Here is a 22,500-nt window from a genome sequence, read left to right on the forward strand (position 1 = left end):
ATCATATGTCAATGAACTTACTGATTGCTGCAGCAGCCAAACATTTCACAAAGACAACTGGTGGTCCGCATGAATCGAAGACAGGAGAAGCTACATATTCAGCAAAAGCCAAGCAGATCACAGCCAATCCTGAAGGTCTGAGGACTATAACCGAACACCAACTGTACAAGAACGCCAACACTGCTGGAAGACCTGTCATGATATAGGAAAATTCTCCGCCAGACTTTGTAATAAACGTCCCCAATTCTACATAAGATAAGGAAGCTGTAAAAGAAGACATAATAGTTAGAAGTTTATTATTATTATCATTAATAATAAATCTCTGAACGAGGTATAAACAGTAGCTACACGACAACGTGAAGTATGTTTGCCACTTAAATGTGGCTAACCCCTAAGGGTGAATGCTACTGTAGCTTGTAGCCCCAGGAGAACATCTCCTCCAGCTGGCTATTGACACACTTTCTGTGCCCTATCAGTATTTGCAAAGGGAAGCCATCCTTCCCATCTTCGATCTGACGTGATACGCACGGACCCGGGTTTCTGGGTATTTACCCTTCGTCAGCGTACGACAATCACCGATCTTCGATGCGAAGAGCTCCTAATGCAAACACATATATCCTTCGCATCGAAGATCGGTGATTGTCGTACGCTGACGAAGGGTAAATACCCAGAAACCCAGGTCCGTGCATATCACGTCAGATCGACGATGGGAAGGAGGACTTCCCTTTGCAAATACTGACAGGGCACAGAAAGTGAGTTAATAGCCAGCTGGAGGAGATGTTCTCCAGGGGCTACAAGCTACAGTAGCATTCACCCTTAGTGGTTAGCCACATTTAAGTTGCAAATATACTTCACATATTATTATTATTATTATTATTAGTATTATTATTTACAAGCTAGAAAAATCATTAGTGAATCAGATAAAATGCTTTGCAGCATTTCTTTCGGCTCTTTATATCCTGGGTTCAAATCCTGCCAAGATCATCTTTGCCTTTCACTCTTTCGGGAATTGAAATCAGTTTAATCGACTAACCCACCTCCCAGGCGTTGTGTCTGAAATTTTGGGGAAGACTATTACTATCATTGGAAACTGAACTGACAGTAAGTAGAAACTATGCCTTAATAAAACATTTATAAATTAGCCAATGAAATAGTCGTCATACACCCTTTAGCATTCAGATTTCTTTGTCAGATGTAATGCTTATTTATTAACATTGTTTCGAATTAATCACATATTATCTTGTAGTTTCAAGACTTCAATAATGTGTTCGTATATTTTTAGAATGACATTGCAGGGTAGGTGTGAGAGACCAGATCCAGGCATTTTAGCATAAAACAGGTAGAAAATTTGGGCTCCATATGGTCAGATTAAATGCCAAAGGGTTAAAGAAGACTAGGAAAGGTAGTGGGTGTGACAGAAGGGGTAATGTATAGGATGAATGAGGGATTAGATATATTGTGATAAGTAATCAAGTCACTTTTACATTCTAAGTTCAAAATTTGCTGGGTTCACCTGTCTTTCAATCCTTCAGATTTGATAAGATAACCTACCTGGTCCAGTAAAAACCTATTCTCAACCAACTTGTAATGATACTTTCATCATAACATATCTTAGGGAGTTTACACTCTAGTGATTTTTCAATGCTCTCATTGCTAACTAAAAACTAATCAAATATTTTATTGCTTTAACCTTTTAGCATTCAAGGCACCCATGTTGGTGACATCGATAACAACATTTAACAAAAACATCTTTAAATGACGGTTTGGCCGTCTGCCAAGCAAATGGGAAGCAGTAATTGAAGTAGATGGTGAATATGCTCCGGAAGAACCATTTAAAGATGTTGTTGTTACATGTTGTTATTGTTTTTGTTGAATAAAATTTGCACCAACCCAATAGTATTAATATTGATTACATATCACAAATAAGATGTTTTCATTATACTAAATGAATAAATGTATAAATACTTAGATTGGCCCCAGTACACAACTGGTACTCAATTTATCAACCCTGAAAAGTTGAAAGGCAAAGTCAACCTTAGTGGAATTTGAACTCAGAACATAAAGGCAGACGAAATACCGCTTAGCATTTCACCCAACATGCTAGCGTTTCTGCCAGCTCGCTGCCTTGAAAACAGATTTTAAATGATGATGATTAATAAGTCGAGTTTAATGCTTATTAAATTATATTGTTTTCAACTAATCATGCATTATCCCATGGCTTGAAGATCTCAATGGTATGATGTTTATTTTTAGTATGACATTGTAGGCTAAGCATGAGAGGCTGGATCTGGTTAGTTTAAACATAGAACAGGTAGAATATTTGGGCTGATATGACTGTTTTAAACACTCAAATGGTGCTTTTCACTGCCACTGGCACGGGAGCCAATTCATGGCCCTGGCAATGATCACGCTCGGATATGCTTTTAAACCAACATTAAAATCTCATTTAAGGGAGAATAGGAATATGGTGGGATGGGGGAGTCAGTAGTTTGATTTTTGGCACACATGGTAACATTACCGAACATATTTTGTTCTTATTAGACCTTTTCAGCAGAGTGTAGTTTTTACTGGGCTGCCAAATTTATAATAGAGAATTACTATAATATATTTATGACAGTAATGTGCATGAGTATGTTACTCTGATATAACATAATGATATTTTATCTAGTTTGATCCATATTATGTGACTTGACTAAGAAATGAACTTAAAATAATTTAGGTCATAGTTTCATAGCTGAGTGGTTGGCAAAGAATATCGAAACGCTTTATAAAAGAATATCCCACCCACACAAGAGTATAAACATTGTAAAATACACACACACAAGTATACACAGACACATATGCAATGACCATATATGGAAATGCTAACTTAATGGCTATTTATGATATCTTCAATAATTCAGGCAATTAATCTACCTGCTCATTGAATTAGCATTTAAGTGACTGAGTATTCCACAGAAACATGTGCACCTTAAAATAATCTTCGGACAGAGTCAGAATGACATGGTGTAAGACAAGGGTAGACTTTTAATCCTTTTGACATTTAAACCATCCAAATCCAGCTCAAATAGTCTACCTGTTTTATGTTCAAATTGACCAGATCCAGCCTCTCACAACTACACTTTAATTCCTTCGAAAAATAACGAATCACATAATCAAAATCTCAAAATTACAAGATAATGCATGATTAATTCAAAATATCATCATAATCATCATTATCTGTTTTCCATGCTGGCATGGATTGGACATTTTAACAGGAGCTGGCAAGGCCAGGTGCCACACCAGGTCCCACGGTCTGTTTTGGCAATGTGAATCAATAAGCATTACATTTGACAGAGGAATCCGAATACCAAAGGGTTAAATCACAAGTAACATTCATCCAAAAAACTTTCCACACAGTTTCTGTCTTCATACTTTTTATTCACAAGGCTGGCGTCACTCAGTGTCATGATAAATGACACTTGTCCATGGTGCCACTAAGTTGGATAGAACCTAGGACTTTGGTTGGCATTAGGAAGGGCATCCAGCTGTAGAAACTCTGCCAAATCAGATTGGAGCACGGTGTAGCCATCTAGTTTCACCAGTCCTCAGTCAAATCGTCCAACCCATGCTAGCATGGAAAGCGGACGTTAAACAATGATGATGATGTGCATTTTGACTATTTGAAATTCAGGACTTTGAGATTATCTTTTAAGTCATTGGACTGCAGTCATTCTGAGCCACTGACTGAAAGAATTTAGCCAGACAAACTAATCCCAGTACTTATCGTTTTTAAGTCTGGTACTGATTCTATTGGTCTCTTTTGCCAAACTGCTTGGTTACAGAGACATAAATAAACCAACACTGGTTGTCAAGCAGTGGTGGAAAAAAATCACACACACACACACGCACACAGCAAACTTCCAAACAGTTTCCATCTACCAAATTCACTGACAATTTCTAACCCAAAGACATTGGTCAGACTGGGGCTACAATAAAAGACACTTGCCCAAAGTGTTGTGTAGTGGGACTGAACCCGAAACCATTTGGCTGCAAAGTGTATTTCTTAACCATACAGCCATGCTTGCATCTATGGAAGCAAGCTGTTTATATTTTCAGCCATGTTACGTCCACGTTACCATTGTATGCAACAGTAATGGCCTGTATTACTATTGTACGCAATAGTATGGAACATAGTAAATGCTGAGTAATCTTGTATATAATTCTGACTAATGTTCAACTATTATTACCAAATATTCTAAAGAAGCAAATTGGCAGAGTCAATATAGCATCAGACAGACGGTATCTGTTCCACCTTCTTGTGCTTCGAGTTCAAATCCCACGATGATCAACTTTGTGTGTCATCCGTTCTGAGTTAGTGAAAAAAATGTCCATCCAGAAGAAGGAATAAAGAAAAGTATAAGCAAATGTTTGACAGGATTCCTTGCAGTATTTGTTTCGGGTCTTTGCATTCTGAGTTCAAATTTCTACAGGACCTAAATGGGTGGTGGACGTTATCCATTTCTTGGTCAAACACCACCAAGTGGGACTTTGAGAACCATCAACAGGGTCCGTGCTGTAGCAAGCATTAAGGCCAAATCTCTGGTTCAGAATATCTCCTTTCTTTGCTTACTCCCACCAAAACCAGATACCCTGTAAAGGATCATAAACAAATCATCCCTTCCTGATCAGAGAATAAATGCACACGCAGTCACACATATCTATTCTTTTATTGGCCTCAATCCCTGTGCTGTAGCCATGCTGGGAATGATAATTTTATCACTCTTTGTTAAATGGCTAAGCTATTTCGTGATGTGGACAGAACTTGATACACCAGTTTACAACAGTACACCAAACACAATCATACGCACATATACATACGTAGAAACACTTGCACACACACATATACATGAACATATACATAAACACCCACAAACATAAACAGACACACATACATAAAACACACACGCACACATACATACATAAACACGCGTACATACATACATAAACACGCATATACATACATAAACACACACGCACATACATAAAACACACACACACATACATAAACACGCGTACATACATACATACATACATAAACACGCATATACATACATAAACACACACATACATAAACACACACGCACATAAACACGCACACACACATATAATGTGAGCTTTAACGTGAAACAGAAACTCGCCTCAGGACGAACATACAGCTAGAGAGATCATTAGAGGAAGAACTCCTACCCAACAAACGGGAGCCGGACCCACCCACTTTACGACTCCTAGGTTTCCTCCTACTAATTTCCAAAATCTTGTCTCAAGCGGGATTTGAACCCGGGTCGTTCTTTTTGTGAACCCGTGTTCCCAAGTCTGTGTTTCAGCCCACTAGACTGAAGAAGGACCCAGTTCTTTTTTGATATTCCTGTAAATAACCAATGGAATCCATAATTAGGTCTACTGGTCATTTTCCTTCGCCTATATCCACATTGAGCTCTTTTCAGCATCGTCAGACAAGCGTTTGATTGTAGCAGTTGTCTGCAGTTTTTAATACCCAACTGCCCAAGTAGCATAGGAAAAAAGAGCGTGGCTAAATCTAGGTTTATTAGATGTAAACACATAAAACCATTTCTCACTCTCATTTTCTCAGTACTTTAGTTAACACATATACACACACTATGATAAGATTGCGTATCACTAAAGAATTTAGAATGTTAGAAATAGATCAAAGAGTAAGAAATATTGAGAAAGAGAGAGAACAAAGAAAAAAGAATAAAACAAGTACTCACAGAGCATGGCAATGACACCGCATCCAAGCCATATAATCATGGTCAATCCAACAGACCTGCTCGCTTCAAGAACGCCCTTGGGCGAAATGAAGATGCCAGATCCTAAAATAGAGAAAATGGATTAGAAAGAAATGAAGTTTTTGTTTGTTTCCTGAGTTTGTGGATCAATTAGACTGGCTAAAACCTGACCCTACGCACACACACACATTTCAGACATTCAGGAGGGAAGCAGTAATAAGGCAGGACTAACTCATTTCCATGTTCTCTCAGACTTAGGATCTGGAATTTCAAATGGACGAATGAACTTAGGGAGGCCGCTACTAAATCCTTTTGATAGTTAACTATCTAAGACCACCCTTCTTTTTAATATATTTATATCTAAATGAATAGCTTCCATTATGCTTTTATTCAAGAACCTTTTTCATCATTTTGATATCAACCTGGCTAAGATCACTCTTAGTCCTATGGTACAAACTTTCCGTTTTATACGATTTAAATTCAAATCTTCCTTCAAAATTTCAAGTTGATTTGTGTACCAAACACCTTCTTAACAATGCCGAAGAGATATTTACTAAATTCTTCGTTATTTTGTTTATTAACTGAAGCAAAAGCAATGCACTTCAATAGAAATTTGGTAACAAAAGTGTTAACTTTTTGCCAATGATAAAGACGTCAACTATTTTACTAAATCCACCGTCAATTTTTTTTATTTTCATAATTAATCAAAAAAGCAGTATATTTCATCAGAAACAAGCGAATGAAGGGGTTAAATGAAGACGTTTATCTTTAGCCCAGTAGACTTCCGATCAGAATGCTCCAACTGAGACCATCTCACTTTTGTTTCCCACACAATATATCTAGGAATACATCAACAAAGACAAAACTCAGTTTGCTATTTCTAGGAAATCAAGTCACTTCAATGCACGATTTTTAATGAAATCTTACAGAGATACATTTTAGATGGTGTAGGTCATGATTATTTTGTAACGACCGTGCGACCAGGAGAGATGACGAGGAAATGGCTCCTTTAGTACATCGCACGGTCGATACAAATAAAAAAATATGAAAAGAGGTTAAACGAGTATAAGTGCCAAAAGGAAAAGAGAGACACAACCGTTAGAAGGTTTAAGGAGATCCGAAACTCCTTCAAATTTCCCCCACCCTCCCAATGTAATCAAGATAAACATACTCTATACACCGAAACATATCTCTCAAGAAATTCAATAAAAGATATATACATTTAACAAAGTTTGATTGGTAGAGGGAATGATCTTTCAAAAAGAAAACTGCTCTTTCAATTTTTTTTTCTTACATAATCGTAATTTACACCATCCAAAAATACATCTGAAAAATTTCATTAAAAAAGTGTGCATTTTTATGAAAGTCATGAGCTAGATTTAGAAAGGGAGAATCATACGAAATTTTCTCCACCCCCAACCCCCATATTTTTGCAACTTATTCTGGCACAATTATAATCTACACTACCTAAAATGTATCTCTGAAAATTTTCATTAAAAAATATGCATTTTAAAGTAAGTTATGATGAACCAAAGTTAGAGGAGGGGCTCACTATCCTAGTTATAGCCAACGGTGTCCAAGACTGTAACATCACAACAAACACTGTAATGCCAACACATTAATACAGTTTGTAATTTAACAGATATTGTAACAGTCTGTAACTTCACATTGCATATTTATAGTCTGTAACATCACAAGAATGTAACAACAGACCACGTTACTCCATGCATTGCTACATTATGTCATACATATTAACAATGAGTATCCTCTAGATCAGTGCTCCTCAAACTATCTGATGTGGCATACCAGCAGTTTGTTTTCCCCCAAATGTATCAGGGACCAGAAATAATTCTTAGTAATATTAATTTATACCGGAAACATTATATATAATGAATATAATAAGAGTTAACAATTTTTTTAAATCTTATATTTATTTTGTAAACAAATAATACAATATTACATAAGCATTTTATGATGTTTCTTTCTTTTCTGGAAACTCGCCGTGTACCGGCAGCTGATGGCTTACGGACTGGTACCGGTCCGCGGACCACCACTTTGAGTAGTATTGTTCTAGATCAGTCATTGGACAACCTGCGATTCGCGGATTTTTCCGAATAGCATGCCGAAGAAAATTACTTTTATTTTCAGTAGTGCGACCCGCCTGATGACAAATCATGTTTCATGCAACCTGGTTCTCATAAAAGGTTGCCTATGCCTGTTCTAGTTCAGAACTCGTCAGAAGCAACCAAGAAGAAGTTGAACAAACTATTAAATAATTCTAAAAATTGAAAAGACAATGTAAAAAATATTACAAGGTTGCTTAAACCAGTGGTTCTCAAATGAGGTCCATATAAAATTTCTGGGGTTCACGCAAGCAAAATAGTAAACTAAGCATCCACAGTAGTATTTTAAGGGCCCATGAAAAAAATGTTCAGATAGATGTATTTATTGCAAGAAACAGCTTGGTTTCTTTAACATTTTACGTAGTTCAACCTAAACTGGTTGATGTGTGAAGAACGAAATATGTATTTTGAAAGAAACGTCTATAAAACTAGTTTTTAAACATCGAATGGCTTTCGGGGTCCGCCAGAACAGAATAGCGATCAAAGGGGTCCACAGGTAAAAACAAAATGGTTGAGAATCATTGGTTCAAACGAAGACCTCGACTAATAATCTAATTACTGAGAATAGGAGTTGAATATCAAAATATTTTACTTACCAATCATGGTGCCGACTATCAGAGCAATTCCGCTCAGTAACCCCAACTTTCTCTCTGGCTGTACAGTATTCTCTGCCATCTTCGGTTTCTATTTCTTTTGTTGCCACTTCTGTATATAGTTTCAGATACCTCTCTGGTAAAAAAAAAAACCAAAAATCATCATAATATGGTTAATGTTCAAATTGTGTATATGTGTATATATGAAAAATATACAATTATACACAGGTAGTTCTCACTCTTTGCGTTTGTCTTTTACAACTTTACAGCTTTATAAGAATTTTCAGCGGCAAAAATAATAAGCAATATATTTATTTTTTTAATTTGTGTATAATTCAATGTGGGCTGTCTGAAAGCAACATCCGAGCTAATGAATGTGTAGTGGCGCGTGTGGCCGCCATCTTGGGAAGTGCCATCGCGCATGTGCAAGGGATTTGCCGTCAGCGGAAGTACCCGAGCACGCATGCGCAATGCAACACGTGAAGAATAAAGATATAGCGTTCCCTTTCTTATTCATCCAGCAACCGTCGTGACAGGACGTTTTTCCAGGCTCTCTGACAACATCGACCCCGACATGTGGTCGAAGCTTCCTTTGGTATTCTAGCGGCATGCCTTTCACCCGGGAAGCAAACGGCTCTACACCAACCAGGGATAAATTATTGATCTGTTGTTACCGTTGACTCTCGTGTTTGTTGTATTTCTGAATTTAATAAATAATATAAGAGTTGGGGAGAGATGGCCAAGCCATCATATCTCATCCAACTCTTATAACTGGTGACCCCCGACGTGATTCAGAAAAAGAAAAACAACTTGAGAAACGAGGAAATGGAACAAATACAACAGTTTTAATTACCCCGGAGAGAAATACCATACGGCCTGGGAACTGAACAAACGAGCGAACAGTGATTTCTTTTTTTCGTCTGACTCCACGTGGCTTGAAAAACGGAAAAAAAATCCTACACACACGCACATACAAAAAAAAAATGAAAATTTTTGCCTGTATTGTTTTTTTTCTTCCTTGCAGCAACATTGGTCAACATTATTTTTTTTTTCTACAGACAGTACAAAGCAACAACCCTCACGAAAAAAAAAAAATTGTTTTTACAACTTTTTTTTTCTCTCTCTTTTTTGTGCACACCGTAACTTACAAAAACACAAAACAAGAACACGAAAAATATTGTCTTTTCCATTAGCGGTGAATTTTTCTTTTTTGGCCTCTCGTATATTTCATACGACTTCGTTTTTCATTGTTTCTCACCATTCCCTTTTCCTACCTTGACGGAGTCATCCCAATAAACATGTCGCATGGTTTACCCACATGCTCTATCCTCTAAAACGGACAAACTCTCTCCTCGTGCTTTTCGCCACCTGGACTTCATTTCACAATTTACAGGTGACATTCGTCATGTGCCAGGGAAAGAGAACATCCCAGCTGATGTTCTTTCGCGACTCCCTGTGCATTCTATTTCCACTCCCGCGGTAATTGATTTGCTAGCAATTTCGCAGGAGCAACCTCCTTTGTCGAGTTTAGACTTAACTTCGCCAAAGTACCATACTTGTAAGTTTGCCTATCTTCCGCTCCCTTCCTTCGAAGGCTCTATTTTGTGTGGCACTTCCACTGGTTCTCCCAGGCCCTTAGTGCCTGAGAACCATCAACGTTCTGTTTTTAACGCCTTTCATTTCTTGTCACACCCGGGCATCTCTGCGACAGTCAAACTTATTACAGCTCGGTTGCAACACGTGGAGAATAAAGATATAGCGTTCCCTCTCTTATTCATCCAGCAACTGTCGTGACAGGACGTTTTTCCAGGCTCTCTGACAACATCGACCCCGACATGTGGTCGACGCTTCCTTTGGTATTATAGCGGCATGCCTTTCACTCGGGAACCAAACGGCTCTACACCAACCAGGAATAAATTATTGATCTGTTGTTACCGTTGACCCTCGTGTTTGTTGTATTTCTGAATTTAATAAATAATATAAGAGTTGGGGAGAGATGGCCAAGCCATCATATCTCATCCAACTCTTATAAATACATTTGTCAGCTAAGCTAAAGGCCAAGTTATGTCAGCAAGAGCCAGCAACTCCGTCTCCTTTGCTGTGCACCATCGTATTTGCTGCAATTGAAATGCGCCATTTTATTTTAATTAACAAGTGAACTTCATCGAGGCATCTTAGAATACTTTCCTTGACTGCTCCGTTCTGTTTTTCTTTTAGAATATTGGGCACCCCTTTTTTAACATACCAAAATACATTAGTACACTAAGTGGAACATCAAATAAGAAACTAGAAGAAACCATAACTTTGGAAAAAAAAGTATGGAATTATAAGATAACACCATGCCGGAAATAGCATTAACCCATTAGTCCCCAAATTGTTTTATTTGATTTATTACCTAAAATATATTTTTATACAACTTTATCTGATACTAAATATACAAAAACATTTTGTTACAATATTTGAAAGAGTTCAAATTCTGCCGAGGTCGACTTTGCCTTTCATCCTTTCGGGGTCGATAAATTAAATACCAGTTGCGTATTGGGGTCGATATAATCGAATGGCCTCCTCCCCCAAAATTTCTGGCCTTGTACCTAGAGTAGAAAAGAATATTTGAAAGACACTCCAGTCTTGATGACTAACTTAAGATATCTCAGAAAAATACAGGTATTGCAGAAATATGATGGATTATCCTTCTGGTCGTAAAAAAAGGACCATGGGCGCTGTGTTAAAAATCATTTTTGAAAAATACTCATTTGAATTTCTCATCTGTCTGTACAATTTTGAAAGAGATGTAGAAATATTTGGATTGAGTTATGAACGCGCATTCTATGCAATCTATTTGTCTAGGAAGTGAAAACAAATCGTGTCACTCTTCAAATAAAGATTTTTAACAATATAGATTATTGGTCAAGCATAAATATTGGTTTCAAATTTTGGCACAAGACCAGTAAGTTCAAGGGCAGGTTGAAATTGATTACATGAATCCCACTGCTCGACTAGTACTTATTTTATCGACCCCGAAAAGATGAAAGTTTAAGTCGACCTCCACGAAATTTGAACTCAACATAAAGACAGACGAAATGCCATTAAGCATTTTCCCCGGTATCTCTGCAATTTGTACAAAAGCTTTTTCCATCCTTACAGTGCTAAAGGATAAAAGAGAAGACTGAAGAAATACCTTACTGTAAACGGTGGATGGTTTGAGCGCAAGAAGAGAGCAGGTTGGCACAATGTAAAGTTACACAGAGAGCAGGTTGGCACAATATAAAGAAGCACAGAGGACGAAGCAGTAAAATCTTGTCCACAAAATTTAGGAAAAAATTACTGGAGAGGGAAATTATATGTCAAGACAAGTTTTCAATATGGATGGGGAAGGACTCTTTTGGAAATTAAAAAAAAATACCATCAAGGAACTACACTGCGAGAGAAGAATTGTCAATGTCTGTATTTAAAGTTTCGAAAGATCGACTAATTTCAATGTTTAGTAACAACGGAAGTAGAGATAGCAAACGGAAACCATTGGTAATCTTCTAATCATATACAAATGCAATGAAAAGGCTTGAATTTCAGCTTCATGTTTGAAGATTTGCTTTCTCATTTCTTTCCTGTGGTTCTTTTCTCTCTCTTACACACACAACACTCGTCGCCTTTCATCTATCTCTCTTCCTCACTTTTCTCCCACTCTCTCACTGTGAACTAGATTGTGGAGTCATTTCTGATCCTAGTATCCCACACTCCACCTATCATTTTACACCAAGCCTACCATGTAGTTCGTTATTATTTATATTATCTCTTGCATTTCTTATTCCCTTCTCTCCTCTTTGATAAAGAATATAACCCGAAATATTAAATGAGCTTCGGCTTCTTTCATTGGCGAATTTTCAATGTATACGTTCTCCCATTGTAATTGTTTCATTTCATATTCTTAGGCTGTTTCAGCGTTCGCTTTATTTTGCATTTTTAATATCATGTATTGTTTGTTTTCCCCTCCTCCTCCTTACCTCATAATCTTACTCATTATATTTGTCGTGTATATATATATATACACACACACGCACATATATACACATGTTTATGTTTATATATATATACATGTTTATATTTATATATGTATATATATATCGTGATTTTATGTATATAGATGTTTTTATATATATATATATGTGTGTGTGTGTGTGTAGAAGGTTGAAAAGTAATACACAAGTATAAGGAAAATAAGACAAGGTAGAAAATGCTAAAATAATTTTGTCATGAAGAACATTTTAGTACCGGTTTTAGTCTTTTCAACTTTTTCAACGAAGAGTGAAGCATGAAGGACAATTAACATAGGTAGGTAATAGCAGATCTGAAGAAATATTTAATATGAGGGATGTTGGCTCTGGATTTTGGTTGTTTAAGTAGCAGTAGCCGAGGAAGGAGGCAGCGAAGAAGGAGGAGGATGGGCTGCAGGAGCAGGAGAGAGAAAAGAAGAAAAAGATGGGAGTGGTATGACTATAGTAGACTGTTCATAGAGTTTTCTTGAATGGTCAAGTGACCTGTTTTGGTTAAAGCAGTAGTGATTGGAGTTCTGAATAAATTCGTGGGTAGTGATTGTTCTGAATATGTCGTTTTTAATATTTGTGTGGGTATTATTTTATGATACTTGTGATAGTGTCATCTGTGGTGGAAGCATTCAAAAGGGATTTATATCTTACGATAAAATATGATTCTTTACTAATGCGCTGATTAGAGGTTGAATTGTCCCTGAATTTATATATGTATACATATTTATATATGTGTGTTTATATATATACATGTTTATATATATATGTTTATATACATGTTTATATATATACATATATATATATGTTTATATATATAAGTTTATATAAATATATATATATATATATGCACACACTTAACAAGTTTGGAGATCTTCAAATACTGTTTTATTGTCCATCGCTACTACTACTGCTACAACAGTAACAACAACTACTACTACTATTACACACGCACACATTCATCATTGTTACCTTGTTTTATGAGAGTCGTATACAACACATAAAATCAGTAGAAATTTTTGTAGGTGTAAAAGTATGTCAGTGAATTGATATCTCAATAGCAACGGGCAAGCCATAAGCAATAATCTTTTGAGGATTCTAAGGAATTGTATTGACAACTATATTTTATTTCCATTCAGTGAGTGTCGCGTTCGTGTTTTGGTCCAGTGATCTTTTAACATCAATATATATAGTTTGTTCATAATATATAAAGAGTAAGTAAAATATGTTGTGCATTATATTACCAATTACGCCGTGATGATAAAATGGACTATAAATGCAACAAATAATAATGTTTGGGATCTATTTTAAAACGGGGGCCACATTTTTCATTAATGTTTTATGTAGTGTTTTTGGTACCGAAAGACTTTCAAACTTCGTATACTTATTTATTTTGTGTTAGAGAACAGAAAAATATTTCTGTATTCGAATTTATTTCATGTAAAAAAATTGTCTTATTTCGATAATTTCAACCAATCACTGACAAGTATTCAGTTGTTTATATTTACTCCTTTGGCTGATTAAGCGATGTAAAGCGTATTTAATCTCCATACCTTCGTTTTATTTGCTTTTTCATTTTAAATTTGCTTTAACCCTAACAGTAACGGTAGGGTTAGGGTTAATTGTTTCAGAATCGTTTGTTAATGTATATCGGCTGAATGGACGTCAGTGATTGGTTGAAATTACAGAAATACAACTTTCACATGGAATAACTTATGGATTTCTTTTTTTTTTAAGAAGACTAAGAGAAAAAGATGTTTTATATGACACATTCTACCAGTGTTCCAAGTTTCAAAGTGTTTCGTTAATGAAAAATGTGGCCCCCGTTTTAAAAAAGATCCAATGTTTGCCTTTATGTAGTATAAATGTACTTTAGATAGATGAACGAAAAGGCGGCGAGCTGGCAGAACCGTTAGCACGCCGGGCTAAATGCTTAGCAGTATTTCGTCTGCAGTTACGTTCTGAGTTCAAATTCCGCCGAGATCGACTTTGCCTTTCATCCTTTAGGGGTCGGTAAATTAAGTACCAGTTACGCACTGGAGTCGATCTAATTGACTTAATCCCTTTGTCTGTCCTTGTTTGTCCCCTCTTGTGGGCAATAAAGAAATAAGATAGATGAACGAAAACAGGGGTGCTAGTATGTTTGATCGTGTTGATATTTAGAGTATGTGAACACTTGCTCTCACTTTCTCATTTCTCTGTGTTCCATTTATGACATTTAGCTCAGGTAGATTTTTAGATAGGTGGATTAAGAGGAATGTATGTAGTTGTACGTGTAGGTCTGTCTATAAGGTATATTTGTAGCAGAAAACCGTACTTATGGGAAAGGTATTTACATAAAATATTGAGATTTTAAAAAACTGGAAACTAAATTGAGTAAGGAAACAAAAATATGTTATAATTACGATGGAACAAAGGAGATAATAATACTATTTAGAAGTTTTAAGATAACAGAAATAAAATTTTAAAAATCACATTTTCTATAGAATATCAATATTTTTTTTGTCTGAATGCCCGTTTATTATAAGTTTCTTTTCATATAGAAACACTATATGATCTTTGTGCACGAATTAAAGAATATAAAATTCAGGAAGAATTATGAGTTCCTAAAGAAACAACCAAAAATTAAATGACAAAAAATTTTAGCCAATTATAAGTTAAGTCAGTCAAGAATAAAAGCATATATGTAATCAACAAACCATTGCACATTAGACACGTCGCTAATTAAGTCACAGAAAAGTGGAATGAAATATACTTAAGTAGACACACAATCAAAGATTGAAAATAACGTTGGAATTAGATACAACAAATTGATTGGAACCGTGATTACTGAATGACCGCACTTTTAAAGATTTTTAAGCGAAACTTCCTACAGGAATATATCATTCGTTTAATTAACCCTGCCATAACAGACATCGGTAAAATCAGCAAAACCACATTAAATTTAATAATCTTATAAACAATTATCAATTCTAAGCAGCTATCAGTTCTGTCACTTTAGAATAATACATACAATTATAGAATTGACTAAATCTATACCTAGAGTGGAACAATACGAGGTTCTATAGCTTAATATACAGGAGTATTACTAATCTATCACTAAACCTTCACTTATGAGCTCCCTAGACCTATCACGAGCAAAAGGAAGAAAATTGTTGCTTGTTCGACAAACAACTTTCCAATATGATAAAGCAATACGAATTTTGAATCTACATCTATTCCATTTCATAACAGTATGGGGACGTATTATTCAGCTGAAGTGAGTGATTTAGGAGGTTTTTACCACCAGTCATAACTAAAAGAGTTATGAAAATTAAAACCCATTCTTTAAAAATGGCATATTTAAAATACTAACCGAAGAGAATATCACTGAAGCCACCTTACTTAAATGTGAATAATTTGCCATTTTATTCCTGCTGTAAACAAAATTAAACCCTTGTCTATATAAAAAGCAATCATATCGTCCCAAAACTATCATTAACAATATAATTAAAATCACACCTTTAAAATTTCAACTAAGAGAAATCTGGACCGTCGTAGTCATTTTTGTAAGGACTCTCTGATCAAAAACGGATTCCATGAAAAATATTAAAGAAACTGTCACGGAAGAATCTTGTACACCCCCACGTGACTGAAAGTGGACTAACGAATCTCAATAAATAAAGAGCTGTGTGAACTGTCGGTGCAGTTAACAGTATTGATTGCTGTGTTAGTGCGACGTGAGTTGGTTCAATATGGTATCTACGTTCGTGTAGTACGAAGTGCGTTCAGTGTGAACATAATAATTCTGCGATAGGTTATTTCTAGATAACCACCTTACAAATATTCATTTGGGTAATACTATTTTCACACCCGACTTGTACATCCACGTCATAACAGAAACAGTAGCAAGAAAACAAAAATTAAAATAAAATTCGAAGCAAATCATAATTTGGCACAATCACCCCACCCTACCCCTTTTAAGTTAAAAACACTAATGGCAAATATATTTTTGTATGTATGTGAAGGCGCAGGGCTTTGTGGTTAGGGTGTTGCACTTACGATTGCAAAAATCGTGGTTTTGATTTCCAAACCGGGTGTTGCGTTTTGTTGTTGAGCAAAACACTTCATTTCATGTTGCTCTGCGATCATTTCGTCATCTGACATGTGGCACGTGTAAAGATAAAGTCGATTTGATGGAGGAAGTGGGCTTATTTTATCACTATCATTTGATCACTGTAAATACAACTGTGGGATTGTCCAGCAAGAAATTGTAGAACTCTCATATGTCGTCTAACGATGGGAGAGTCCATGATATATGTATGTGTGTGCATATCTACCTACCTATATTTCTATCTATCCATCGCCATTGTCATGGAACCTCAACCGAAACAGCAAAAACCACCCACCCAGCAAAAAAAAAACATCTGTTTTATATAAATGAACAAGCTGTTTGTATATTCACAAACTTTTATTTGACGAGTTCGAGAAACGAAAGAAAGTGCTAATAATAAAGAAATAAAAATATTTTTTTCCCAAATTCTGACGACTTTTTTCTCAATATTCAATTTCAGTGCATCACACTTAACACTATATATATATATGTGTGTGTGTGTGTGTATTTATTTAATGATCTAGGGAATACTACAATTTATTTACGGGTTGTTTCAATTTAAGTGGTGGGTGCAAGATGTTTTAAAATTTAAGGAAAGAAGTTATCAAAAATATATATATAGGGAAATTTACTAACATTAATATCAAAGGGCATTACCTATGCTAACGAAGTAAACTCAAGTAACTGTATCCAAAAACAATATCGTAGGGTGCTTAAGAAATTTTATTCACAGAAATATTACCGAAAATCTCACCTATTGTCCACTGAGTCCAAATTGTAACTCTCTCTCTCTCTCTCTCTCTCTCTCTCTCTCTCTCTCAATCTCTCTCCCTCTCTTTACACCGTCGCTAGAAGGAGACTTAACTCATGTTTGCAAATGGTGTATTTCTCCGACTTAAAAATTGTTAGAAGTTATGGTTTAAAATTATTTTTAATGCAAAAATTCACCTGTTAGGGAGGAAGAAAAAAATAATAAATGGCCAATTCCAGGAGTTTTCGACCATGAAGAACCCATTGGTGCGACTCCCAAATTGCTATCTTGTAAGGTATGAATTTCTATAGCTGCAAGACACACACACACTCACAAACTCAGCTTTACAATATGTACTGATAAAGCAAATAAGTAACAAGGACGTGCAGGTATCAATGCATTACAGCCATTTCAAGTGGTTCCATTTAATTGATCAATGTAAACATTACAACAGTTTGAGAGGAACTGCTCTCCTCAGAGCAGACGACCATATAGATTTTCCAATATAAAAGATAAACCATTTTTGTAGCACTTTTTTTTTTGGTACTAAAAATATGGTTTATCCTTAATATTGGAAAATCTATATGATTGTCTGCTTCTGAAGAGAGTGGTTTCTCTCAAATTGATATAATGTTTTCATTGATTGATTAAATGGAGCCACTTGAAATGGCTGTAATGCATTGATACCCAGACATCCTTGTTACTAATTTGCTTTTTATTCACCTAACTTCAAGCTGTGCAGACTATACTGAACTGGCTTGGTGCCTCAATTTAAGTACCTAACTCTACTGAATCTTATTTTTTAACTCATCAATTATATATACATCATCATCATCATCGTTTAATGTCCGCTTTCCATGCTAGCATGGGCTGGATGATTTGACTGAGGACTGGTGAACCAGATGGCTACACCAGGCTCCAATCTGATTTGGCAGAGTTCCTACATCTGGATGCCCTTCCTAACGCCAACCACTCCGAGAAGAGACTGATAAAATAAGTACTAGGCTTCCAAAGAATAAGTCCTGGGGTCGATTTGCTCGATTAAAGGCGGTGCTCCAGAATGGCTGCAGTCAAATGACTGAAACAAGTAAGAGTAAAAGAGATGTACGTGATGTGCATATAAAATTATATTTATATTCTCTGTGTGTGTGTATGCATATATAGGTATACATATATATATATATGCATACATACACACATATGTATATATATGTATATGTATGTATGTATTATTTCTTTACTACCCACAAGGGGCTACACACAGAGGGGACAAACAAGGACAGACAAACGGATTAAGTCGATTATACCGACCCCAGTGCGTAACTGGTACTTATTTGATCGACCCCGAAAGGATGAAAGGCAAAGTCGACCTCGGCGGAATTTGAACTCAGAACGTAGCGGCAGACGAAATACCGCTAAGCATTTCGCCCGGCGTGCTAACGTTTCTGCCAGTTCGCCGCCTTATGTATGTATACATGTATGTATGTATACATATATATATGTATACATGTAGATATATATATAAATATGCAATAATCGTTGCCATATGTTTGGAAGACATCAACACAGGATCTGTCAAATTTGTAAATGCTACAAGGTCTCTTGTACACAAAGTTTCAATGAAAGTAGAAGGCACATGCATGAATGCTGCATAGACAAAAAATGCATTCTGAACGTTCATATACTACAGGCTGTCCACAAAGTCTGGGTACATGGGATTAACACATACTTTAAGAAATTAGTGGCTGTGTGGTAAGTAGCTTGCTTACCAACCACATGGTTCCGCGTTCAGTCGCACTGCGTGGCACCTTGGGCAAGTGTCTTCTACTATAGCCTCGGGCCGACCAAAGCCTTGTGAGTGGATTTGGTAGACGGAAACTGAAAGAGGCCCGTCGTATATATGTATATATCATCATCATCATCATCATCATCATCATCATCATCATCGTTTAACGTCCGCTTTCCATGCTAGCATGGGTTGGACGATTTGACTGAGGACTGGTGAAACCGGATGGCAACACCAGGCTCCAATCTAAATTTGGCAGAGTTTCTACAGCTGGATGCCCTTCCTAACGCCAACCACTCAGAGAGTGTAGTAGGTGCTTTTACGTGCCACCTGCACGAAGGCCAGTCAGGCGATACTGGCAACGGCCACGCTTTTATGTGTCACTCGCACGAAAACGGCCACGCTCGAAATGGTGTCTTTTATGTGCCACCCGCACAAGCCAGTCCAGGGGCACTGGCAACGATCTCGCTCGAAAATCCTACGGAAGCCAGTCAGGCGGTACTGGCAACGGCCACGCTCAAAATGGTGCATCTCATGTGCCACCCGCACAAGAGCCAGTCCAGGGGCACTGGCAACGATCTTACTTGGCTTGCCGGGTCTTCTCACGCACAGCACATTTCCAAAGGTTTCGGTCAGTATATATATATATATGGGAGAATATACGAAAAAACAACAACAGACGAGGACAGGTGGTGTAAATAACAAAAGGATGTATTAGTATGACGCTCGGGAATACGGAAAGTCTTTGACGTTTCGAGCTACGCTCTTCAACAGAAAGAATACGGAGACAAGGAGAAAAACACGGAGAAAAAAAATTGAATAGTGTCCAGTCAACGGTCAATCATAATAATGGCTGATCATAACAATGACTGACCGGAAGTTAGAAATTCTTTTTTCAGGAGAGCTAAGAAAAGGGGGAGATAACAAACGGTGATCGAAGAACGAGGGGCTGTGTGTGGGAGATAGAATGCTGGTGATCTTGACGTATGTAGTGTGAAAATGGGGAAGGGAGAAAGCACTTGGTCAGTTGTAGTGTGATGCGATGGTATTGGTGTGGTGTGATGTGAGGGTGTTGGGAGGTGGGGAAGGCATGGGTGGAGTGTGGGTTAGAGGTAGGGGTATGGGGGTATGTGGGAAGGGGGTGGGTGGTGGGTGTAAGGAATTGGATGGGGTGGAGTGGGAAGGTAGAGTAGGAGTGTGTTGGGGTGTGGTGGGATGAGCTTATGAGGGGGTGTTGACGATGAAGGGGGAAGGGGAAGGTGGATGTAAGAGAGGGGGAAGATGGGTATGGGAGGGGAGAGAAAGAGAGGAGAGAGGGTGGGTATAAGAGAGGGAAGGTGGATTGAGAGAGGGGGAAGGTGGGTATGGGGGAGAGAGAGGAGGAAGGTGGATTGAGAGAGGGGGGAGGTTGGTATGGGGGGAGAGAGGGGGGAAGGTGGGTATGGGGGGAGAAAGAGAGGAAGAGAAAGAGAGTGAGAGAGAAGAGAGTGGGAGAGAGGGAAGAGGGGTATGGGGGAGAGAAAGAGAAAGAGAGTGAGCGAGAGGGAAAGAGAGAAGAGAGTGAGAGAGTAAGGGTGAGAGAGTAAGAGAGTAAGAATGTAGAGAGTAAGAGTGAGAGAGAGGGAAAGAGAGAAGAGAGTGAGAGAGTAAAGGTGAGAGAGTAACAGAGTAAGAGTGTAGAGAGTAAGAGTGAGAGAGGGGGGAGTACGAGAGAAGAGAGAGGAGAGAAAGAGTAGGGGTGAAGAGAAGTGGGAGTGAAGAGAAGTAGGAAGAGAAGTTGGAGTGAAGAGAAGTAGGAGTGAAGAGAAGTGGGAAGAGAAGTAGGAGTGGAGAGAAGTAGGAATGAAGAGTAGTAGGAAGAGAAGTAGGAGTGAAGAGAGGTGAAGAGACTTACAAAGAAGTAGGAGTTGGAGCAGGAGGGGAGGTGGGGGAGGGGGAGAGATGGGTGGTAGGAGGGAGGGTGGGGGAGAGAGACAGGAGGAGGGGGTTAGATGAAGAGGGGAGGGGAGTTGAGCCCATGTGGCGCAAAGGAGCGGAGGGAGAAGACCAATCCCTGTTCACGGTGCAAACGGGAGTCCGGATGGCCCCTGTGCATGGACAATCCAAACACAGACAGGTGTTGCTGCAAGGAGTGGCCGGCAGAGCGGAAGTGGCGTGACACCGGAGTGTCATTACCAACGTTGATGTCTCGGAGGTGTTCCGCGAATCGGTCGGCCAGGCGGCGCCCCGTTTGTCCGATGTACCGAGAATATATATGTATGTGTGTGTGTTTGTATGTCTGTGTTTGTCCCCCTAGCATTGCTTGACAACCGATGCTGGCGTGTTTACGTCCCCGTCACTTAGCGGTTCGGCAAAAAGAGACCGATAGAATAAGTACTAGGCTTACAAAGAATAAGTCCTGGGGTCGTTTTGCTCGACTAAAGGCGGTGCTCCAGCATGGTCGCAGTCAAATGACTGAAACAAGTAAAAGAGAGTAAAGAGAGTAATCCAAGAAAGGATGTCAAAACAATATTTTCAAATATGTAACACCAAACATGTAGCATTCAAACTCGCCAGGTTTAAATCCCATGGGTCATTATATTTGGAGCTTGTTGAAATGGTAGCTAATCGACATTTCCAGTCACAAGGTTACCACTTTTCAGGGGATTTCCAAAATGAAAAAGCACCATTTAGTGCAGGCATGTCAACAATTCTCATCTTTCATTGAAGCAGTTATCAATACTGAAGGCAGATTCACAGAATAATCTTATAAGAAAGCTTAACGAGAACATGAGCACTAGTTTTTTTATTAAAATGCATTTGATTTTTGTTAGATTAGAGTAGTTTTATTAAATTTTTAAATATGTCCTCAAATATTTTTTTGCAGTCTGTAGTTAAAGGAAAACTCCCAACTTCAGACTGAGTAACATGTGTGTTATGTTTGAAAACCTGTGAGCTGGGCTGGACTGGTTGTCCCATATCCATTACTGGTATGTAGTTTTGTCACCTCATTCATGTACATATAGGTGTGTGTTGTTGTGTGTCTGTCCTTCAACTCTTCCTGTGTGTGTACATGTACATTTGTGTGAACAACAAACCTATATAATTCTATACATTCAAATGTATTATGTAAACACAGACATGTATATGTAAATAATGCTAATGACAAAGTTACTTCCTATGGTTGTTGACCTGAAGAACAACAACAAATATCCCTCCCTGCACTTTAATAGGTCAGTATCCCTCCCCTTCTCTCATTTTTCTTAATTTCTGATCTGCCTCCAAAATTTCTTTATTTATTACTATCCTTCTATAGGCATTCATACATCTGCCTCACTCCCACCTC

The 22,500-nt window shown here is 37.6% G+C and overlaps 1 protein-coding gene across 2 annotated transcripts in view; it reads right to left on the reverse strand.

Annotated features, from left to right (window-relative positions):
- Positions 1-22,500, reverse strand: part of LOC106878295 (b(0,+)-type amino acid transporter 1) — a 79,171-nt gene that overhangs the window by 36,815 nt on the left and 19,856 nt on the right. For both annotated transcript variants that reach the window (XR_016244582.1, XM_089364160.1), the window contains exons 2-4: positions 8,509-8,641; positions 5,772-5,873; positions 22-264 (exon numbers count right to left, since the gene is read on the reverse strand). Coding sequence is in view for 1 of the 2 variants with exons in the window: in XM_089364160.1 (XP_089220286.1) it covers positions 22-264; positions 5,772-5,873; positions 8,509-8,587 (424 nt within the window). In the remaining variant the exon portion in view is untranslated. The remainder of the gene's footprint in view (positions 1-21; positions 265-5,771; positions 5,874-8,508; positions 8,642-22,500) is intronic.

Source organism: Octopus bimaculoides, chromosome 16 (assembly GCF_046866305.1).
Source record: "Octopus bimaculoides isolate indiv1 chromosome 16, ASM4686630v1, whole genome shotgun sequence".
NCBI classification, from domain to species: domain Eukaryota; kingdom Metazoa; phylum Mollusca; class Cephalopoda; order Octopoda; family Octopodidae; genus Octopus; species Octopus bimaculoides.